This window comes from Delphinus delphis, chromosome 2 (assembly GCF_949987515.2).
Source record: "Delphinus delphis chromosome 2, mDelDel1.2, whole genome shotgun sequence".
NCBI classification, from domain to species: Eukaryota; Metazoa; Chordata; class Mammalia; order Artiodactyla; family Delphinidae; genus Delphinus; species Delphinus delphis.
The window spans coordinates 14,980,791-14,999,655 of NC_082684.1; the positions used below are offsets into that span (position 1 = coordinate 14,980,791).

At 42.7% G+C, this 18,865-nt stretch overlaps 1 protein-coding gene across 5 annotated transcripts in view; it reads left to right on the forward strand.

Moving 5' to 3' along the window:
* Positions 1-18,865, forward strand: part of FOXN3 (forkhead box N3) — a 402,468-nt gene that overhangs the window by 219,119 nt on the left and 164,484 nt on the right. For all 5 annotated transcript variants that reach the window (XM_060004071.1, XM_060004072.1, XM_060004074.1 and 2 more), the window contains one exon: positions 845-981. In XM_060004071.1, coding sequence (XP_059860054.1) covers positions 845-981 — 137 coding nt within the window. The remainder of the gene's footprint in view (positions 1-844; positions 982-18,865) is intronic.

Consider the following 18,865-nt stretch of genomic DNA (forward strand, 5'->3'; position numbering starts at 1 on the left):
TCCTATCAGCCTGCCGCCAGATCCAGCGGGCCTCAGAGGCAGATCTTGCATGTGTTTTATAAAATGCTGCGTGCCCAGAACGAAAGCGTCCAACTGAAAGTGGGCCTCCGAGCAAGTCTCCCTCTTTCCATGGAACCAGTTTGTTAAAATTTGTATTTTAAAAGTTTCTGACTTCTGAAGATTCAGGTCTGGAGCAAAATCCAGAATGGAGGATATCAAAAAATAAGTACTGGATTCTGGCTAAGGTTTACCACTGCTGCCTGAGTTCTTTTGTTTCTTTGGGAAGGTCATTACAGAATTCCATTGGAAGCTTAAATAATGTCATTCTTTTGTTAAGCAGGAAAAAACAAGTGGATTACTTTTCTGTTTTTGTAAAGTGGCACCGGTATAATAGGGTTTGAAAACATAACCCTCGAATTTTTAAAGCAGAGACAGAGTTTTGAGGGTGTCCCTGCCCTCTTTTTCTCTCAACCCTTGATACCTGACAAATTTAAAACTCACTTTTTAAAGGGGATACATATGTTTTTCAAAGTTGACACTGAAAAATCATAAGGGAACTGAGGGTTTTGGTCAGTAGGATATGAAAATTACAATATTATTGTAGCAACATCACCTGGAAATAACATATTCATTTTGTTAAACTTAATGTGTATACACAGAAGCGCATTGCCTGGTGTTCTGTTGTCAGAGGACAATAGTACAGTAGTTAAGGCTGGCAGACAGTTAACAAAGAAGTGAGAGGCTTTTCAAAATAAGTAACTATGATGAGAGTTATACATCTACTTACTGCACAGTAGGTACTGTCTCTATATTAATCACTTTTGTATTTTATTGTTCTTTGCAGAGTATCGGGAAAGGGTCATTGTGGTGCATAGACCCAGAGTATAGACAAAATCTAATTCAGGCTTTGAAAAAGACACCTTATCACCCACACTCGAATGTGTTCAATACACCTCCCGCCTCTCCTCAGGCATATCAAAGGTAAGCCATTCAGACCTTTTTTGTTTTGGGGTTGGTTTGTTTGTTGTCTACTGAAGTTGCATAATTTTGGCAGAGACAGGCACTGAAACTAATTTAATAGGCTCTATGATTTGAAAAATAACTGTAGATAAATGAGAAAGAAGTTAAGTATTCTTGGAGGCATATCCAATTGTTTTTTCGGCAAACCTTACCGCTTCTGCTGCTTGGGACGAATGTGTCTCCTTCCAGAAGGCTTCGTGGTGGGTGGAATAATGTCTTCCTGGGTAGAAACATTTACAAAGGGAAGTTGTCAGCTTTAACATCTCAGAGTGTGGCCGTTTGCAGGGATGAGAGTCCAGGAGCGCGTCGGGTAAGCGATTCCAACTTCCCATCCTCCAAGCCAGAGTGTCTGCAGGTGTTTCACTGAAGGATGCACAGAGTTGTTGCCGCTTCCCGTCTCCATGTAGACGGTGCTCCAGAGTGATCGTTTCGTTGTGGTTACTTGGTGTTTGCCTCTTCAAGGAAAACAGCAAAGAACAGTACAGACTAGGATTGCCCCTCACATGCCCATTTGTTTTGAGACAGTGAGGTCACGGGTGCCATTTTTACAGAGATAGAATTGGAGGGGAGGATATGCAACCTGTCACTCAAAAAAAAATAGGTTACTAGTTTTAGTATTTAGGCTGAAAAAATAGCCCTATAAAACAGAACCAATTTTTAAAATTGATTTTCTCTTGCATAGTGTTTGGGTTTGAAATCTATCCCTCAACTCTACAAAAAAAAGTTTTTTTTTCTTTAATGTATAGAGATGTTTCTATTGTTACCCGTCAGTTAAGAGAATGATCCTTGGACTACAAGTTTACGTCAGTGAGGAAAGGCGTGAATTCATAGATGTCGGTAGTTTCACAGTCTGTGTCATTGCAGATTCTTTCCCTAGTCTGGTGTTTGTTCTGCAGAAGGGAGCACAAAGTGATCCTCTGAAACAGCATTAATGAAGTTCTTGTACATCTCAGTTGAGAAGCATTCCATCACAGGCCTTAGACAATCAGTCTTCAGCAAGAGACGGGGAGGAACAGCTGGGCTCTCTGAGAAGACTGCTGTATGTCTGCCTTCGCTAGGCGATTAGCGTGATGGTAGCCATAGCAACTGCAGCATCTCCATAGTAACACGTAGCCGAGACAGGTGCAGTTGCATCACAAGGCTGTTTGTTGCCTGGCAAAAGGACAGGCCATTAGTACTTAGATATGGGCTGTTGCCTTAGAAACAAATAACCCTACATAGCAACTACAGTTGGCTTGAAAGATTTGGGGGCAAAAAAGGTTGTAGCAGCTTTTGTCTATGTTCATAAAAATCAGTGGAAGCATACTTTATTGGAAATGACAACTTGAGGTCATATAGCTGTAGGAGATAACATGGGATTTTCCAAAGCAGCCCAGCCAGCATTGTAGAAATGTCCAGAAGGGCAGAGCCATATGCTTGGTTTTCTCCTTGTGGCCGTAACCACTCCTGAAATGGGAGAAAACTGGGTTTGGAGTGGAGACTTACTGATGTGCAGGGTTGATGGGGGAGGGGATGACCCTCATTATTGGAATAATTCCCAGATTCTCATGTTCCTTTGTCATCCTGCTCCCCTCACCCTCCACACCCCACAGAAAACCCTTCACTTTCCTCCCAGTTTGTACCTCGGAAGTATTTCGTATCCTTTTGCTTCTAAAAAGTTAAGAACATAAGTGTTATTCACTGGGTCACATCACTGGTTCATTTAGGCCAGTATTTTGTTGCCAAACGCGACCCCAAGGGAAACACAGTAATTATTTAATAATTTGAAGGATTAGAGTGGAGCTCTAGAGGTTGCCAGAGGGATGCACGCTCAGGCGACGGGCTTTGTGAGCTGGCCTAAGCCTAATGACTTCATTTGATTTTTTAATATAGGAATAAAAATGCAGATGAACTGGAACTTTTGTAATGAAAATAATTTCCAAACGAAAACTTCAGATCCCAGTATGTCACATCCAGTTCCTCTTCTCCCAGTTGACTGAGGGGAAAAAAAAAGTTTCTGCCTCTACGCATGCGGGAGCTTAGATTTCACCTCCATAAAGATTACTGGATGTGGAGTGAGAAGACAGACCAGATTTCAGCCTGCCTCTTCCATGTCTTAACTCTAAGAACAAGTCACTTTCTCTTTCCCGGGGACTATAGTTCCGTCATCTGAAAGCTTAGTATCCTGTAGTGTGTAAAATTGTACTAAGGGTCCTAAATGCTGGATGATTGTATAATATTCGTATAGCTGACAGTGACGTAGTCAGTTCCGTTCTAAGCCATCGGGCCACTTGTGGACGTGACTTAGGGAAGGTGGAAGTGGGACAAAGCGAGTCATTAAACAGGGACCACAAATGATGACCTGACACGATCTGGCTGGGTCCTCTGTGATGCAGGGAATCACCTGTCTGCCCCGCAGGATTGCTGTGAGGGGCACCTGGGAAGCGCTTGGATTTCACAGAGCTGGTACTTAGCATGCTGAAGATGGTGATTATACTAGATGGGTGGTTATTGCTAGCACTTGCAGGTGTGCTTGGCAAGTAGCGCTCTGAACCAAGCTGCAGGTGGCTGGAAACTCTGCAGGGAAAATGAAGCATCTGAAAACACTGACCCCGAAACCGTGTTCACGTCCAAATATGATGCTCAGTACTGCCGCACGGAGCTTGTGCCTCTGTTTTCCAGCATACCCTTTTGAATATTTGTTAGAAACATCACTGTGATCTCTGTCTTCATCTTCACTGTGTGATGCACTTTTTTCTTCCTGTGTGCCGTGTCCAAATTTCCCTTTTTTAGAAGGACATCGGTTATACTGGATTAGGGGACTACCCTATTCAGTATGATCTAATCTTTTTTTTTTTCTGTGGTACGCGGGCCTCTCACTGTTGTGGCCTCTCCCGTTGTGGAGCACAGGCTCCGGACGCACAGGTTCAGAGGCCATGGCTCACGGGACCAGCCGCTCCGCGGCATGTGGGATCTTCCCGGACTGGGGCACGAACCCGCGTCCCCTGCATCAGCAGGCGGACTCTCAACCACTGTGCCACGTGGGAAGCCCAGTATGATCTAATCTTAACTAATTACATCTCCAATGACTCTATTCCCAAATAACATCACATTCTGAGGTACTGGTAACCAGGACTTTAATGTGAATTTTTTTTTGTATGTTGGAGGGGGAACACAAAATTCATCCCATCACAACCCTTTTCTTAAGTAAGGCATTTCACTAATAAAAATATGGAGAAGCAGAAAGTAAGGAAGTGTTCAGAAAACAAGGATGTAAAAAGCCTACCAGAGCCAACCTGAATTTGCTCCCCGTGGCCAAAGCTGGGACAATATGAACAATAAATAAATAACATAGCATTGGGATATAACCCCAAATATAAAATACCTGTCTGTGAATCCATACTGATATAAATAAATGCTCAAATAAATAAATGAGAGTAGAGACAAATTTCCCGTACGGAAGAATTCTAAATAATTTATGTAGATATTCATCCATTCAAGGAGTGGGTGTTTAACTCCCCACCCCTTGAGTGGCTGCACTTAATGACTTACTTCCAAAAAGCAGAGTGTGGAAAGGGGGTGGAAAAGGAAGTTTATGGTGGAAAACCTGGCAAACACTACCTTGGCCAGGTGGTCAAAGCTAACAGCATCTGTGATGTGAAGTTGACAAGATGTACCCGTGATAACGATGTCAAGAAATTATCACTTCACCTTTGTTGTCCTCCTCCCCCAAATCCCTAACTTCTCTGTAATCAGAGAAAAACATTAGGCAAGGTTTTGTCCCCAAGGTGGTGCGGCGGGGGTGGGGGGGGGCATTCTTAAAAATACCTGACTAATTGTCTTCAAAGCTGTCAGGTCATCAAAAACAAAGAAAGTCTGAGAAACTGTTACAGACCAGAGGCTACGAAGACATGGTGAGACATGGTGACTAAATGGGTAATGGGATCTCTTGGATAGGTTCCTGGAACAGAAAGAAGACATTAGGGAAAAACTAGTGAAATAAGAATAAAGTGTGCAGTTAATAGCAACGTATCATTGTTGGTTCCTTAGTTGTGACAAATGTACCATAGTAACCTAAGATGTTAATCTTGGACAAACTGAGTGTAGCGTCTGTGAGAACTCTCTGCACTGTCTCTGTAACTTTTCTGTTCAAGAAAAAGCAGTCCCCGATGCGCAGACTAGTTGAGTTTATCAATTTAAAATAACCATGTCCCTTTTGTTGTAATGGAAAGTGAAAATCACTGCATCGCTGAGCAGTTTGCCCGACCCATTTGGAGTCTGTCTCTATCATGTTACGAGACAACTGAAGAGCTCTTGCTTTTACCTCATTCTCCCTAGGATCTGCTGAGCCGTACAAGGGGCTTGGCTGTAAGTTGGCTCTTACAGTTCTTGGAACTCTATTTCTGTGAAATGATGCTCAACTGTGCTTGGTAGGGTCCCCGAGGTCAAGCTGCCCGTGCCAGATCAACTTCTTTTTGTTCCCAGCTTTTGCCAGTGTGACTTTCAGACTCTAGGTCTGGAAGGAGGAGGGAGGATGGTGTAGTTGGGTTTCTTGCCCATACGTCTTCAGAAAAGTCCTATTATCTGGTTTAATGGTTTTGTTGCCTATGCCCCTCTTTCGTGGACGTGGGATTTCTCATTAATGGATATGCACATTTTAGTGCTTTTGATATAGATATTGCCAATTTGCCTTCCAATTTTAGACTCTGTTCCAATCTACACTCCCTCCAACTTATTAGGAATTTTCCCTTTTCTAATCTTTCTCCGTGTCTGATGGTAAAATAAACAGCTCCCCAGTGGGTGACCTTGACTTTTATGATTTTGATACTGTATAGTGGGGGCCCTTAAACTTGACAATACTCAATTCACACCCCTTAAATAGTGGGTACCCCAAAACAATGTTTATGACAACAGATTGTTTTCAAAAGTTATGTATAGGGTCTTATGTAGCATCCTCTCTGGGATAGGCACCAATCCAAAATCAGTTGACAGAAAAAAAGTTTCAATCATCTGTCACCATAGGCGGGAACAGGTTTTATGATGAATCAAACAGGATGGGTTATAGAGAGTTTCTTGGATGATCATTTTTTCAGAGAAGGGAAATTTAGTAAAATATACCTAATTTGGGAGCCAGAGCCACTATAGTTTTATGCTTCCTTGGTACCTCCAAAGAAATCTCAGCATCTTATATGCCTCTGGTCTATGTGATGGGGCAGCCATGGTTGGGCTTTGGAGGAACATAAACCCTGATTGAGGGGACTTCTGTTGCCCAATGCACCTTTCACTTTTTGCTTAAATATCTTTAAAAATAATGACAATGTATTTTATATTTTATATACAGTATTGTAGCCTAACATGTACAAAGTTAGAAAAATCCATAAGACTTTTATTTGCTGATCTAGGTCTGAAGATTTATTTTTTGGATGACTTTAAAGTTTACAGAGTCAAAACATTTCAAGAAAGTTTCTGTCGCTCTCACCTTTTTTTTTTTTTTTTAAAGAGAATTCCGAACATTTAAGCTTATCATTTAGCTCCTTATGTTTCTTTTTGCTTCTTCAGAGCAGTTTAATGAGCCGCAAAAGATACGTTAATGACCTCTCCAAAGGTTTTGGCCTTTCAGATATTGAGGGTCTTAATGAAAATGGCTGATTTTAGTGCTGACTCACCAAAAGGTTTTATTTTTATCCTGCCTGCTGCCCTATTCATGTGCTTTGAGCTTATTCTTTATAATTTTTAAAAATGCCTACATAGCAGAACTATACTGCTAAGGATATAGAAATTGTACAGAGTGGTCAGTATATGTTTGAATTAAGGAAATCATCAGGGATTCCTCACCAGGTAAGTAAGCACTGGCCGAAGGAGAGACCTGATGATGGCAGATGGGGGATTGCGTTGGGAGGAGGTAGGGAAGGTGGGGTGTTTAGGGAACTCATCCTTTTAGACAATTAAAAGATTAGAAAATCCTAACAATGTTAAGCTTGTTAACATAACCATGTTAATTCCCCCACTAAAATGCTGAATTTATACACAGCAAGGAATAGCTTATTCATTGCTTGGATAACATCCAATAATTTTTTAACTTATAAGACATCTTTCATTCCAGTTATTCAAAGTGGTATGCATTTAATTGTTGGCAGAAGAACTGCAAAGCCCAAATAAAATCAGTTTTAACTTGTATTAAAGGGGTTTGTTAGATTGTTGTGTCATCGCAACTTTTAATTCAGTCAAGTATAAAGAATGAGTGTGAGGATTTAGATTAGTTACATCATTATTACACATTACACACCTTATATTTACTTGTAAGTGACATATTTGATGGAAACCATGAATAGTTTTTTAAAAGCTCCTCATATACAATACACTTACTTGTGTAAGTGTAATTAAAAAGGGTGAGGTATTAGCTATGTTGAAAGCATATGCGTTAAACTGCAACATTATGCTTAATTTTTTAAAGGACAATATTCTTTTAAATTTTAAAAATCTTTTAAAATCAGTGTGAAGCTTCATTGTGCTAAATATATTGAAGGATGTGCTAAATTAATGTGGTAAAATGAATATGGGATTGAATGACAAGATTTTCTAATCATAGTAATTTGAAGTACAAACTTTGTTTTGTTAAAAAATTGGAGGAGACATAGAAAAGGCTTACAAATTTAGGGGTTCACTTATATATAAAAAACAATGCTCATTTACAGTGTGAGCTTTAAAAATCCATTAGTTAGCCATGATTTTCTTTGCATATCAAATCATATTGTCTATTGACTTCCATTCTATTTTCTGAGTTTGTCCCGGAATATTTTTAATCTCAGCATTTTACCTGCAGTATGCTGTCCATTGTACATTTCATCCTCCCTTATTTTATTTAAATGGAAAATAGTCTCTGTTATCTTTGAGCTCTTATGTACTAGGTGTATCGTATGAATATAGTGCCCAGTCATCCAATTTCATCCTGTTTTCACACTCACTTTGAAAGTTGAATGTTTCAGCAGCTATCTATTTTACTCAGGTGCGGAGTGAAACTCATGGCCAAGAGAGAGCCAAGCTGAGTTCTTTTTCATCCTCTGAACTCTTGGGGTGCCCTCAGTCCCTGGTTGGTATTCTGTCAGCAGAAGTGTTAGGATCTCTTTAAATCTGCTACTGGTAAATTTCTGTTGATCTAACTACTGAGATAATGGATGACAAAGGGGTTCTGTGTCCCTGATTCCTGGTTAGAAAGTTGAAGTGTTGATGGACTCAGCAGGAGTCTGGGGTCTTTACCGATTTGCTTCCTGTTTATTTGCATCTCCAAATAGCCAGCAGAGGACCTGGCAGATTCCTGGTCAGAGCATCTTAGGGGCCGACCTGCATTCTGCATGTTTGTCAACCCCCTCACCTTCTCGGAGGGGGAGAAATTGATCTCCATGTTAGAAATATGAAAGAGCTGTCAAAAACGCATGGAATCAGTGATGTACAACATGAGACAACAGACTGCACACTCTGTTTTGCAGGAGGGTAAAATTGGCAAATTAAAAAAATTTTTTTATTGGAGTATAGCTGCTTTACAATGTTGTGTTAGTTTCTACTGTACAGCAGAGTGAATCAGCCACATATATATCTCCCCTCTTTTTTGGATTTAGGGCACCACAGAGCATTGAGTACAGTTCCCTATATAGTAGGTTCTCATTAGTTATCTAAAAATCGGCAAATGTTTCATCACAATAGAAAATTAAAAGCAACCACTGCCATTTGTAAGACTCCTCTTTCTCCAACTTCTGGTTACACTAAACACTCCTGGATTTTATAGACTGAAAAGGAGGGGGATTAAGAAGTAGAGGCCTGATATAATTAGATTAGACAGTAGAACCCATCATTCACAAAAGATTTGAGGAAGGAAGAATGGGGGTGGGGAGAATTCGTGTACTATAAGTGCGTCAGCTGTGAATTAATGTTGGTCAAAAGCGTACTGTTAAGTAGTTTCAGGTTATATTAATAAAAGGTGAGTATTTGAACAAGTGATATGATGACCAGTAATTCCCACTTTCATTGTAGACCAGACCTCACTGCGATGTTTCTGACCAGGTGGGAGGGGGACTTTAAGATAATGAGAAAAGCAGTGAAGCTGGTGGAAGAGCTGGAAATGTGTGATCTGGAGAAAATACTTTCAGAAGATCAGCATGCCAGCCGTATTCAACTTCTGCTAGGAGGGTTTTGGGTCCAGTGGGTTGAAGTTATAGAAGGAAAGATTTGGGCTCACTTAAAAAAGATCTCTCCAACAGAACAGCATCTAACAATGCCAGACACATACCAGGATCTGGGTAACTGTTTGGGTGGGTAACTGTTTGGGTGGGTAAATGTTTGGGTGGATGGGTAAGTGTTTGGGTGGGTAAGTGTTTGGGTGGATGGGTAACTGTTTGGGTGGGTAAGTGTTTGGGTGGATGGGTAACTGTTTGGGTGGGTAAGTATTTGGGTGGATGGGTAACTGTTTGGATGGGTAAGTGTTTGGGTGGATGGGTAACTGTTTGGGTGGGTAAGTATTTGGGTGGATGGGTAACTGTTTGGATGGGTAAGTGTTTGGGTGGATGGGTAACTGGGTGGGTAAGTATTTGGGTGGATGGGTTACTGTTTGGGTGGGTAAGTATTTGGGTGGATAGGTAAGTGTTTGGGTGGGTAAGTGTATGGGTGGATGGTAACTGTTTGGCTGGGTAACTGGGTGGATGGGTAACTGTTTGGGTGGGTAAGTGTTTGGATGGGTAAATGTTTGGGTTGATGGGTAACTATTTGGGTGGGTAAGTGTTTGGGTGGATGGGTAAGTGTTTGGGTGGGTAAGTGTATGGGTGGATGGGTAACTGTTTGGGTGGGTAAGTGTTTGGGTGGGTAAGTGTTTGGGTGGATGGGTAGGTGTTTGGGTGCGTAAGTGTTTGGGTGGATGGGTAACTTTGGGTGGTTAAGTGTTTGGGTGGATGGGTAAGTGTTTGGGTGGGTAAGTGTTGGGTGGATGGGTAACTGTTTGGGTGGGTAACTTTTTGGGTGGGTGGGTAACTGGGTGGGCAAGTGTTTGGGTGAATGGGTAAGTGTTTGGGTGGGTAAGTGTTGGGTGGATGGGTAGCTGTTTGGGTGGGTAACTTTTTGGGTGGGTGGGTAACTGGGTGGGTAAGTGTTTGGGTGGATGGGTAAGTGTTTGGGTGGGTAAGTGTTTGGGTGGATTGGTAAGTGTTTGGGTGGGTAAGTGTTTGGGTGGATGGGTAAGTGTTTGGGTGGATTGGTAAGTGTTTGGGTGGGTAAGTGTTTGGGTGGATGGGTAACTTTGGGTGGTTAAGTGTTTGGGTGGATGGGTAAGTGTTTGGGTGGATGGGTAAGTGTTTGGGTGGGTAAGTGTTGGGTGGATGGGTAACTCTTTTTTGGGTGGGTGGTGGATAACTGGGTGGGTAAGTGTTTGGGTGGATGGGTAAGTGTTTGGGTGGACGGGTAAGTGTTTGGGTGGGTGTTTGGGTGGATGGGTAACTGTTTGGGTGGATGGGTAACTGTTTGGGTGGGTAACTTTTTGGGTGGGTGGGTAACTGGGTGGGTAAGTGTTTGGGTGGATGGGTAACTGTTTGGGTGGGTAAGTGTTTGGGTGGATGGGTAACTGTTTGGGTGGGTAAGTGTTTGGGTGGATGGGTAAGTGTTTGGGTGGATTGGTAAGTGTTTGGGTGGGTAAGTGTTTGGGTGGATGGGTAACTTTGGGTGGTTAAGTGTTTGGGTGGATGGGTAAGTGTTTGGGTGGATGGGTAAGTGTTTGGGTGGGTAAGTGTTGGGTGGATGGGTAACTCTTTTTTGGGTGGGTGGTGGATAACTGGGTGGGTAAGTGTTTGGGTGGATGGGTAAGTGTTTGGGTGGACGGGTAAGTGTTTGGGTGGGTGTTTGGGTGGATGGGTAACTGTTTGGGTGGATGGGTAACTGTTTGGGTGGGTAACTTTTTGGGTGAGTGGGTAACTGTTTAGGTGGGTAAGTGTTTGGGTGGATGGGTAACTGTTTGGCTGGGTAACTGTTTGGGTGGGTAAGTGTTTGGGTAGTGTGTGAACCAGCTACTCTTGGGATGCTAGTCAAGTTGAGATGACCAGCTGTCAGGGTCCCTTGAAGAGATTTAATTATTGCTGGGAGAATTGCAAGGTCATCCCTTCCAGCTCTTGCAATGTTCTGTTTCTAAGTCTGTTGAGCTGCCAGCACAGGAGAGTAATGGAATATCACTTGGTAGCGCAGTGTTTGTAGTTCTCCAAGCCCACAGTGTAGGTTGGAAACAAAACACAGGGAAGATACGGCTTTGTTACTCAGAAATGAGAGGTCAGATTCTTCTCTTGAAATTGTTAAGTCCAGATTTCAAGGCCATGATGGTACTAATTTAGTTACTCTTCATTCTGTGTCACCCAGTATTTTGATTCCTGCCCTATAATTACCTCTCTTGTTTTAGTGACACTTCTTTGCATTTCCTTCCGTGTGAAGAAAATTATCACTGCGGTGTTTTGCCAAGCAGAAGATCATTTCCAAAAGCTGTCCATCAAATCATCCAGACCTTCCTCCTATTGTTTATCCACTGAATTAACGAGAGCAACACCCACCCTTTGTATAAATCTCTGTGGAAGAGCCAAACCCCTGTCTTTATTCTGTGGTATCACATGTTTTGGGCCGGTCTCTGGTCACATTCTTAACCTTTTGTTTTTTCTTACGTAAGGGCCACATCGCGTTATTTGTCAAACCATCTTTGAGACTCTGCTGTGTATGTGAAAGGTGCAGGAAGAGTGTGAGAAGCGTCACACGTTAATTCCACATTAATTGCTAACTCTTGCTGATTTTTCATTCATCTGGAGACAGCATCCATAAACCCTTTAGACACATTTCTTAATCCTTATCTTCTTAGATTGAGTTGCTTAATCGCAGTAGTCCAAGTAGAGACATGTATACGGTGTGTTTATCTATTTTAAATGGAAGCTTTTGGTCAAAGTCTGTTAGCCACCCATATCTCTCTAACACACTAGTACCCCGCCCCCCAACCCCCCACCCCCGCAAACACACACCACCACCCACCCCCATATAGCTTGGGAAGAATAAAAGTGAGTGGAAAAAAAAACATTCAGAGGAAACAAGTAGAAGGAGTTTAGTGGCTTTCTCTTCCTACTCACCCTCTTCTACCACCCGTACCCCTCCCCTTTCCTCCTCTTCCTCCACCCTCCCCTCCCCCTCCCCTTTTCTCCTCTTCCTCCACCCCTCCCTCTCCCCCTCTTCCTTTTCCTCTTCCTCTTTCTTCTCTTCTCCCTCTTCCTTTCCCTCTGCAATTGTGGGACTTTCAGTGAAAGGATTTTGTTTAATGATAAAGAGAGCAGAGTTTAGTATCCTAGGATTCCTTTGACCTAGAAATTGACTCCCTCCTTCCCTCCCCATTTCGTTTTTTGCTTGTAGAGAAATTGAGGAACATAGAGAGATTCCCCCCCTTTTAAACTTTCCAGCAGAAAGCCACTGGAATGGGTGTTCTGACGGGCTTTGGTGAGTTCCTCAGGCCCACAGCCCCCTGCCTGGCCTCATGTCTGCCCGCACTTGCTAGGGAGTGGACCCTAGCTGGTCCTGCAGGCGGATGGACGGGTGCAGTAGCTGTGACGTCCTCAGGAGGAAGAGGCAAGTCTGGAAGAACAGTAAGAAAGCAGAAAAACGAAGAAGAGCTAAAGATCTTATGGTCTCAGAGTGGGGTGCTGGCATCCCCGACCCTCCCCACCTGTCAGAATCCTGCCCTGTGGTAGACCAGAAGTCACACAAGGCGACTTGTCTCTGATGAGCTTTGGTGCCCTCGTGCAGGTCCTTCTGCGTCCCTGGGCCTCAGCTCCTCGTGTGCAACAAGGCACATCAGGGAGCACAGCCTGAGAACCCCACTTGACCATCCCCAGGCTCCCTCCCAGCTCCTGCAGGCTGACCACCATCAAACCAGGCCTAGAGCAAATCCCAGTACCTCTCAGAAAGATGCGGGTTAGAACCTTGCCTGGGCCACTCCCTATCTGTGTGATCTTGGCCAGGTTGCATTTTGTCATTCCTGTTGTGGCATAAGAATACCTAGCTTAGGACTTCCCTGGCGGTCCAGTGGATAAGACTCTGAGCTTCCACTGCAGGGGGCGCGGGTTCGATCCCTGGTTGGGGAACTAAGAAACTAAGGTCCCGAATACTGCGTGGAGGCCAAAAACAAAGAAGAAAAAAAAGAATACCTGTCTCAAAGGGGTGCCATGGGTATTAAATTAAGTAAAGGACTGTATCGAGTGCATCTGTGCCCATGGAAAATCAACGCATTTCAATTTCTCCTTCTTCACCTTCACAAGACTCTCTTTTGGTAGTTGTACAGTCTTGTTTTTACACATGCTGCATACCAATTTGGCCCCTAAATATTGGTTTGCACTGTAAGGCATCTTTTTATATATTATCTTCCGTAGTTTCCACTAGATTTAAGATCTGTGAAAACCAGGATTCTTTTAGAGTTCTCTTTCCCTGTGCTTTAACCCTGCCTACAGGTGTTATTCAATAGATATTTATCAATGGTTTCCCTTAGATAGCAGAGTGCGGATTATGAGAATAGTGCAAAACATATTCTTCTGGTTGCTCAGGGATGCCCCAGAATAATTGTAATGCCCTCCCTCCCTTTACTGTCGTGAGGCAAGGGACATATGGGTGGGGGGGGGCAGCTCACTCTGTATCCTTTCCCTCTGACGATAATTGAGCGGGTTTGTAGTGTTGGTGTCTCTGACCTTCCATCTCCTTCCCCATCTGTCTGCCAAGGCCCTGGTGTACCTCTGGGTATCACAAAGCCTGACTCTTTGGACCGGGTCATTCTTGAAGCCTCAGAGACCCATCAGGTGACTCTGCGATGGAAAGGTTATACATTCCAGGCTGTTGACTTCAAGGCACCAAATGTTGTCAGAGGACTAAACATTTTGCAGCTGCCATAGAAAATTCAAATGCATGTAAGGTGGCGCTAGCCAGGAATTGCTCTCGCTTTGTCTCATTCATTATTCCTTTGAAAAGAAGCCTCCCTCTGCTCCTTGCTGAAAGGAAACTTCCTCTGAACACTTAACTGCAGAACAGAGCACTTGAAAGGTAAGGCACTTGGGCTCCCCCTTCCTTAATCATAATGGGAAAAGTTTTCACCGCAGGCCGGCCAAAACACTCAATTTTGTGCATTCTCTACCAGATACATAATCCGTGTTTAAATCTCTTGGCAGTAACTCATTAGTTTTTCCCCCTACATTCTTTTCTTCTTTGATGAGAACAAAGCCCGTCTCCCCCCTGCTCCAGATCTTGCTTCTTTCTCCCAGGAAATCTCACTGTTTCCCTTTCATCCCTCAAGAAGAAAGTCACCCAAATGTTATCCCTCCCTCCCTGCTAAAAGATGATCTTGATTCTTTGTACTTGAAAATCTGGGTTCAGAACTCACAAATAGGTGATACCACAGGCCCTGGATTCTGCAGGAGGTGTTCTGGCCATACATCGTGGCCTGACTCTGAGGACCCCCTCACTTGAGCAGTGCCTCCTTCAAGCTCTGTAATGGGCTGCTCTTGAGAAAGGCAGGTGGGGCGTATGGTAACTCCAATGGAATTTTATTATTTAAGCCCTTTGAAGTTCCCTCTTTCTAACCCCCTCTTACCCTCCCCTCTTAGATGCGGAATATTCTGTCATCACTGGTGTTGAAGTCGAAGTTATAGGAGAACCACCGTGAATTTCTCTAATACAACTCTTTGATGCAGAGTCAAACAAAAATCTCTTTCCACCCGATATTCCAAACGTCTATGAAAAAACTGTGTAGTGGATGTGAGCTCTTTAGCACTATAGGATTACAGGCAGAGCTTGGAGATATTGTGGGTTTGGTTCCAGACCACTGCAATAAAGGGAATATTGCAATAAAGTGAGTCATAGGAATTTCTTGGTTTCCGGTGCATATAAAAGTTATATTTATACTCTGCTGTTGTCTAGGAAGCGTGCAATAGCATTATGTCTAAAAACAATGTATATACCTTAACTTAAAAGTTCTTTACTGATAAAAAAAATACTATCATCTGAGTCTTCAGTGAGTCATAGTATGTGTGAACATCAAAGATCATTGATTACAGATCACATAACAAATATAATAATAATGAGAAAGTTTGAAATACTGTGAGAATTACCAAAATGTGACACAGAGACACAAAGTGAGCAAATGCTTTTGGAAAAATGGCACTGATAGATTTGCTCAATTCAGGGTTGCCACAAACCTTCAATCTGTAAAAAAATGCAATTATCTGGGCATGCAATCACGTGAAGCACAATAAAATGAAGTATGCCTATATAAAGAATTTAAAATTTAATTAGTTCCTCCTGCATTGAACCCTAAATCAAGGCAGAAAACCAAGCATTTATTGAGCATCTACTATGTACCAGACTTGGTATTAACAGACATCATGTATGTAATCTGTCTTAACTCTTATAAGAATCTGATGAGATTGATTTGATCACTGTTTTACATTTTAGAGAACTGAGGCTAAGAGAGGCAGTCCTGTGCCTGCCAATGGCAGGTCACCCAGGTCACTCGTGAACGACTGAGCTGGGACTTGAGCCAGCAGTCTCTCCCTATTGTGACTCCAGAGACTCAGCTCTTCCTACCTTAACTTGGCACCTTGTGGTCGCTTCCTTCTATGGAAATATTCTCCAGTATCTGATAGTTGGAGGGGTGAGCCTGGGAAAGGAAGACTGGCACATCAGTTTTTATTTTTAATTAATTAATTTATTTATGGCTGCGTTGGGTCTTTGTTGCTGCTCGCAGGCTTTCTCTAGTTGCAGTGAGCGGGGGCTACTCTCCATTGCGGTGCGCAGGCTTCTCATTGCAGTGGCTTCTCTTGTTGCAGAGCACAGGCTCTAGGTGCGCGGGCTTCAGCAGTTGTGGCACGTGGGCTCAGTAGTTGTGGCTCGTGGGGTCTAGAGCGCAGGCTCAGTAGTAGTAATGCATGGGCTTAGTTGCTCCGTGGCCCGTGGGATCTTCCCGGACCAGGGCTCGAACCCATGTCCCCTGCATTGGCAGGTGGATTCTTAACCACTGAACCACCAGGGAAGCCCTGGCACATTCCTTTTTAAAAGGCATTTTCAGTTCTGTAGCGTAATGAGGGTGGGACAGATGGAGGTGAGAGCAGTTCAGAGGCCCCTGCAGTAGATCACATCTTTGGAGATGAAGGTCTGAAACAGCTTGCGAGGAGGGAACAAAGACAGTTGGAGGGAGATCCCTGGGGCTTGGTGGGGAGCGGGGTGGAGAGGCAGCTGAGAGGGGCCTGACTCGTGTGGATGGAGGAGGGCACCGCAGAGGGAAACAGAGAGGGAAGTGAGTCAGGGCCATGGGGGGTGTGTGTGTGTGCGTGCACACTCCATGCTTGTGTAAGGATCGCTTCTGTTTTAGACAAAATAGAAAAGCAAATGTAGATGTGAGGTGGGGGAGAATCATGCAATATTTGCTCAAACTTGTGGCTTGAGTTTTATGATTTGGGAGATTATTTATACTGACTGTTTAATAAGAATAAAGAAATTCAACATTCTCCATATTAAAGGTCTTGCTTTGGGGAGTTCCCTGGCGGTCCAGTGGTTAGCACTCCACGCTCTCACTGCCAAGGGCCTGGGTTCGATCCCTGGTCAGGGAACTAAGATCCCAAGTGACGTGCGGCGTGGCCAAGAAAAAGAGAAAAAAAAGAAAAGAAAAGAAAATCAGTGTCTGCCATATGTTCAATTTCAGTAGAAACAAATTAAAATTTAAAAAAAAAGGACTTGCCTTGCCGATGAATTCCATTCTCAGAGATCATTAAGGTTTTGTTTTTTCCTCTAAGCTTGCTTAAATACTCTGTCATCTTTGGGAATAAATGGCCACACAGCCATCTTTCTAATCATTTTTTATGTGTAATTTAAAAAAAATGTGTTTGTAGGGAGAACTGACAAGAGCTAACTGCCTTTTGGGGTTAAGTTTTTTTGGTCATGGTTGTTAAAGCAATATATTTTGTAAACATTCTTTTAAAAAAACTAATTATTGACCCGAACCTCCAATATGTGTGAACCCAGTAAATATTTGTGAAATCAAATGAATAAATGTAATTAGCATCCTTTATTTGATATTGAAATCATAAAATGGATGAAAGACACAGAATTAACTTTATTTCGGTACAGAATAAGCAAGTGAAGATTCTTCCGAAAATACCTGGCTAATTCTGGTTGACCCACATGTATACAAATTAAACTGTAAATAACTATCAAAATAGTGCTGTGAAAGTGTATAGTTGCTAAGGCAAGACTTAGATTGCTGAAAATGATAAAGCTCTCCTGGTCACTTTGGCTTCTATGCGCCAAGTTGAGTGGACTACTTGGGTGGCAAAATGCAACAAGTAAGGACATTTTCAGTAATATAAAAAGGTGTAGGAATGATACTAAATTTGAGAGAACCAATTGATATTAATGTGCTAGACCATTGAGCTGTTTTGCAGTTAGTCCTGGAAGATGTAGTTTTAACGAAGTCTCTAGATCAGCATTAAGGGAACGAGGTGGGGTGTCAGAATCACTAGAGGGAATTTTAAAAAATTATATAGGCTCTTGATGGTGCAGTGGGCTGTGTGTGTTGGGGGAACTTTTTGCTGTGAACATAAAACTTCTCTAAAAAATAAAGTCTATTATTTTCTTTCAGACGTTTATGTGAATAGATGAAGGGCATGACTCTGGGAGTCAGGTATAGCATTACTGTGAAGGGTGCTTGTCTCCCTCTATAGCGTGCACCAGGAAAATCATGCTGAGAATTACTGTCCCATGTCATAGAAAGTGGGGCAGAAAAGAACCTAAAACCACCCAGTTTAGTTTCCCCAGACGGGTACTACAGTGAACAGTTTCCAGAGATGTTAGGACTTTCCTATCGAATATGTGTGGAGTTTTCCATGGCCAATAAATTTGGGAAATGCAGCTCATGATAACTTTGTAGTGAGCTAATGCAGATCTTTTCCCGCACTTTATTAAACAGATACTTTTTTGGGGGGGGCACACTTACCGACATGTTCCAAGGAACACCAATTTGGGAAAAAGTAATCTAAAATAAGGGTGTTTTCAAAGCATGAGTTGCCACTCGCTAATGGGTTGTGAAATCAATGTAGGGCTTACAACCATTCTTTTCTTTTAGTGAAAAATAATAGAATAGAAAATGCCAGAGTGGGTTGCACATAGGAGGGTAAATGTTATTTTGTGAAACTTTTGTTTCAGTTATATATGTGGGTTTGTGTAAACTCAGTCATAATGAAAACTCTATTCCTTACTGTAGATGATGGCCAAAAATATTTTGGAGATCACTGGTCCATTTCAGTTCCTCAGTTTTATAAGTGAAAACCCTGAGACTCAAGGGTTTGAGTGGATCTCAAGATCACGTGGGGAGTTAGTGGCAGACAGAACCTGAGTCTACTCTTCATCCTCTTTCAGCGACACCAGCGCTCTACCAAATCCATAAATCATCCTGTTTAAAAAGCAGCCCTGGACTTCCCTGGTGGTTCAGTGGTTAAGACTCCACGCTTCCAATGCAGGGGGAGCTGGTTTGATCCCTGGTTGGGGAACTGAGATCCCACGTGCTGCGCGGCGCAGCGAAAAAATTCAAAAAACAGAAAACAAATAAAAAGCAGCCCTGGTGGAAACAACCCAAATGTCTGTCAAAGGCAAATGGATAAACAAAACAAGGCTTATATGTACAGTGGAATATTATTCAGCCTTTAAAAGGAACGATATTCTGATATGTGCTACAACATGGGTGAGCCTTGAGGACATTATGGTAAGAGAGACAAGTCAGACACGAAAGGACAAGTGTTGTATGATTCCACTTAAACTTAATAGAGACAGAAAG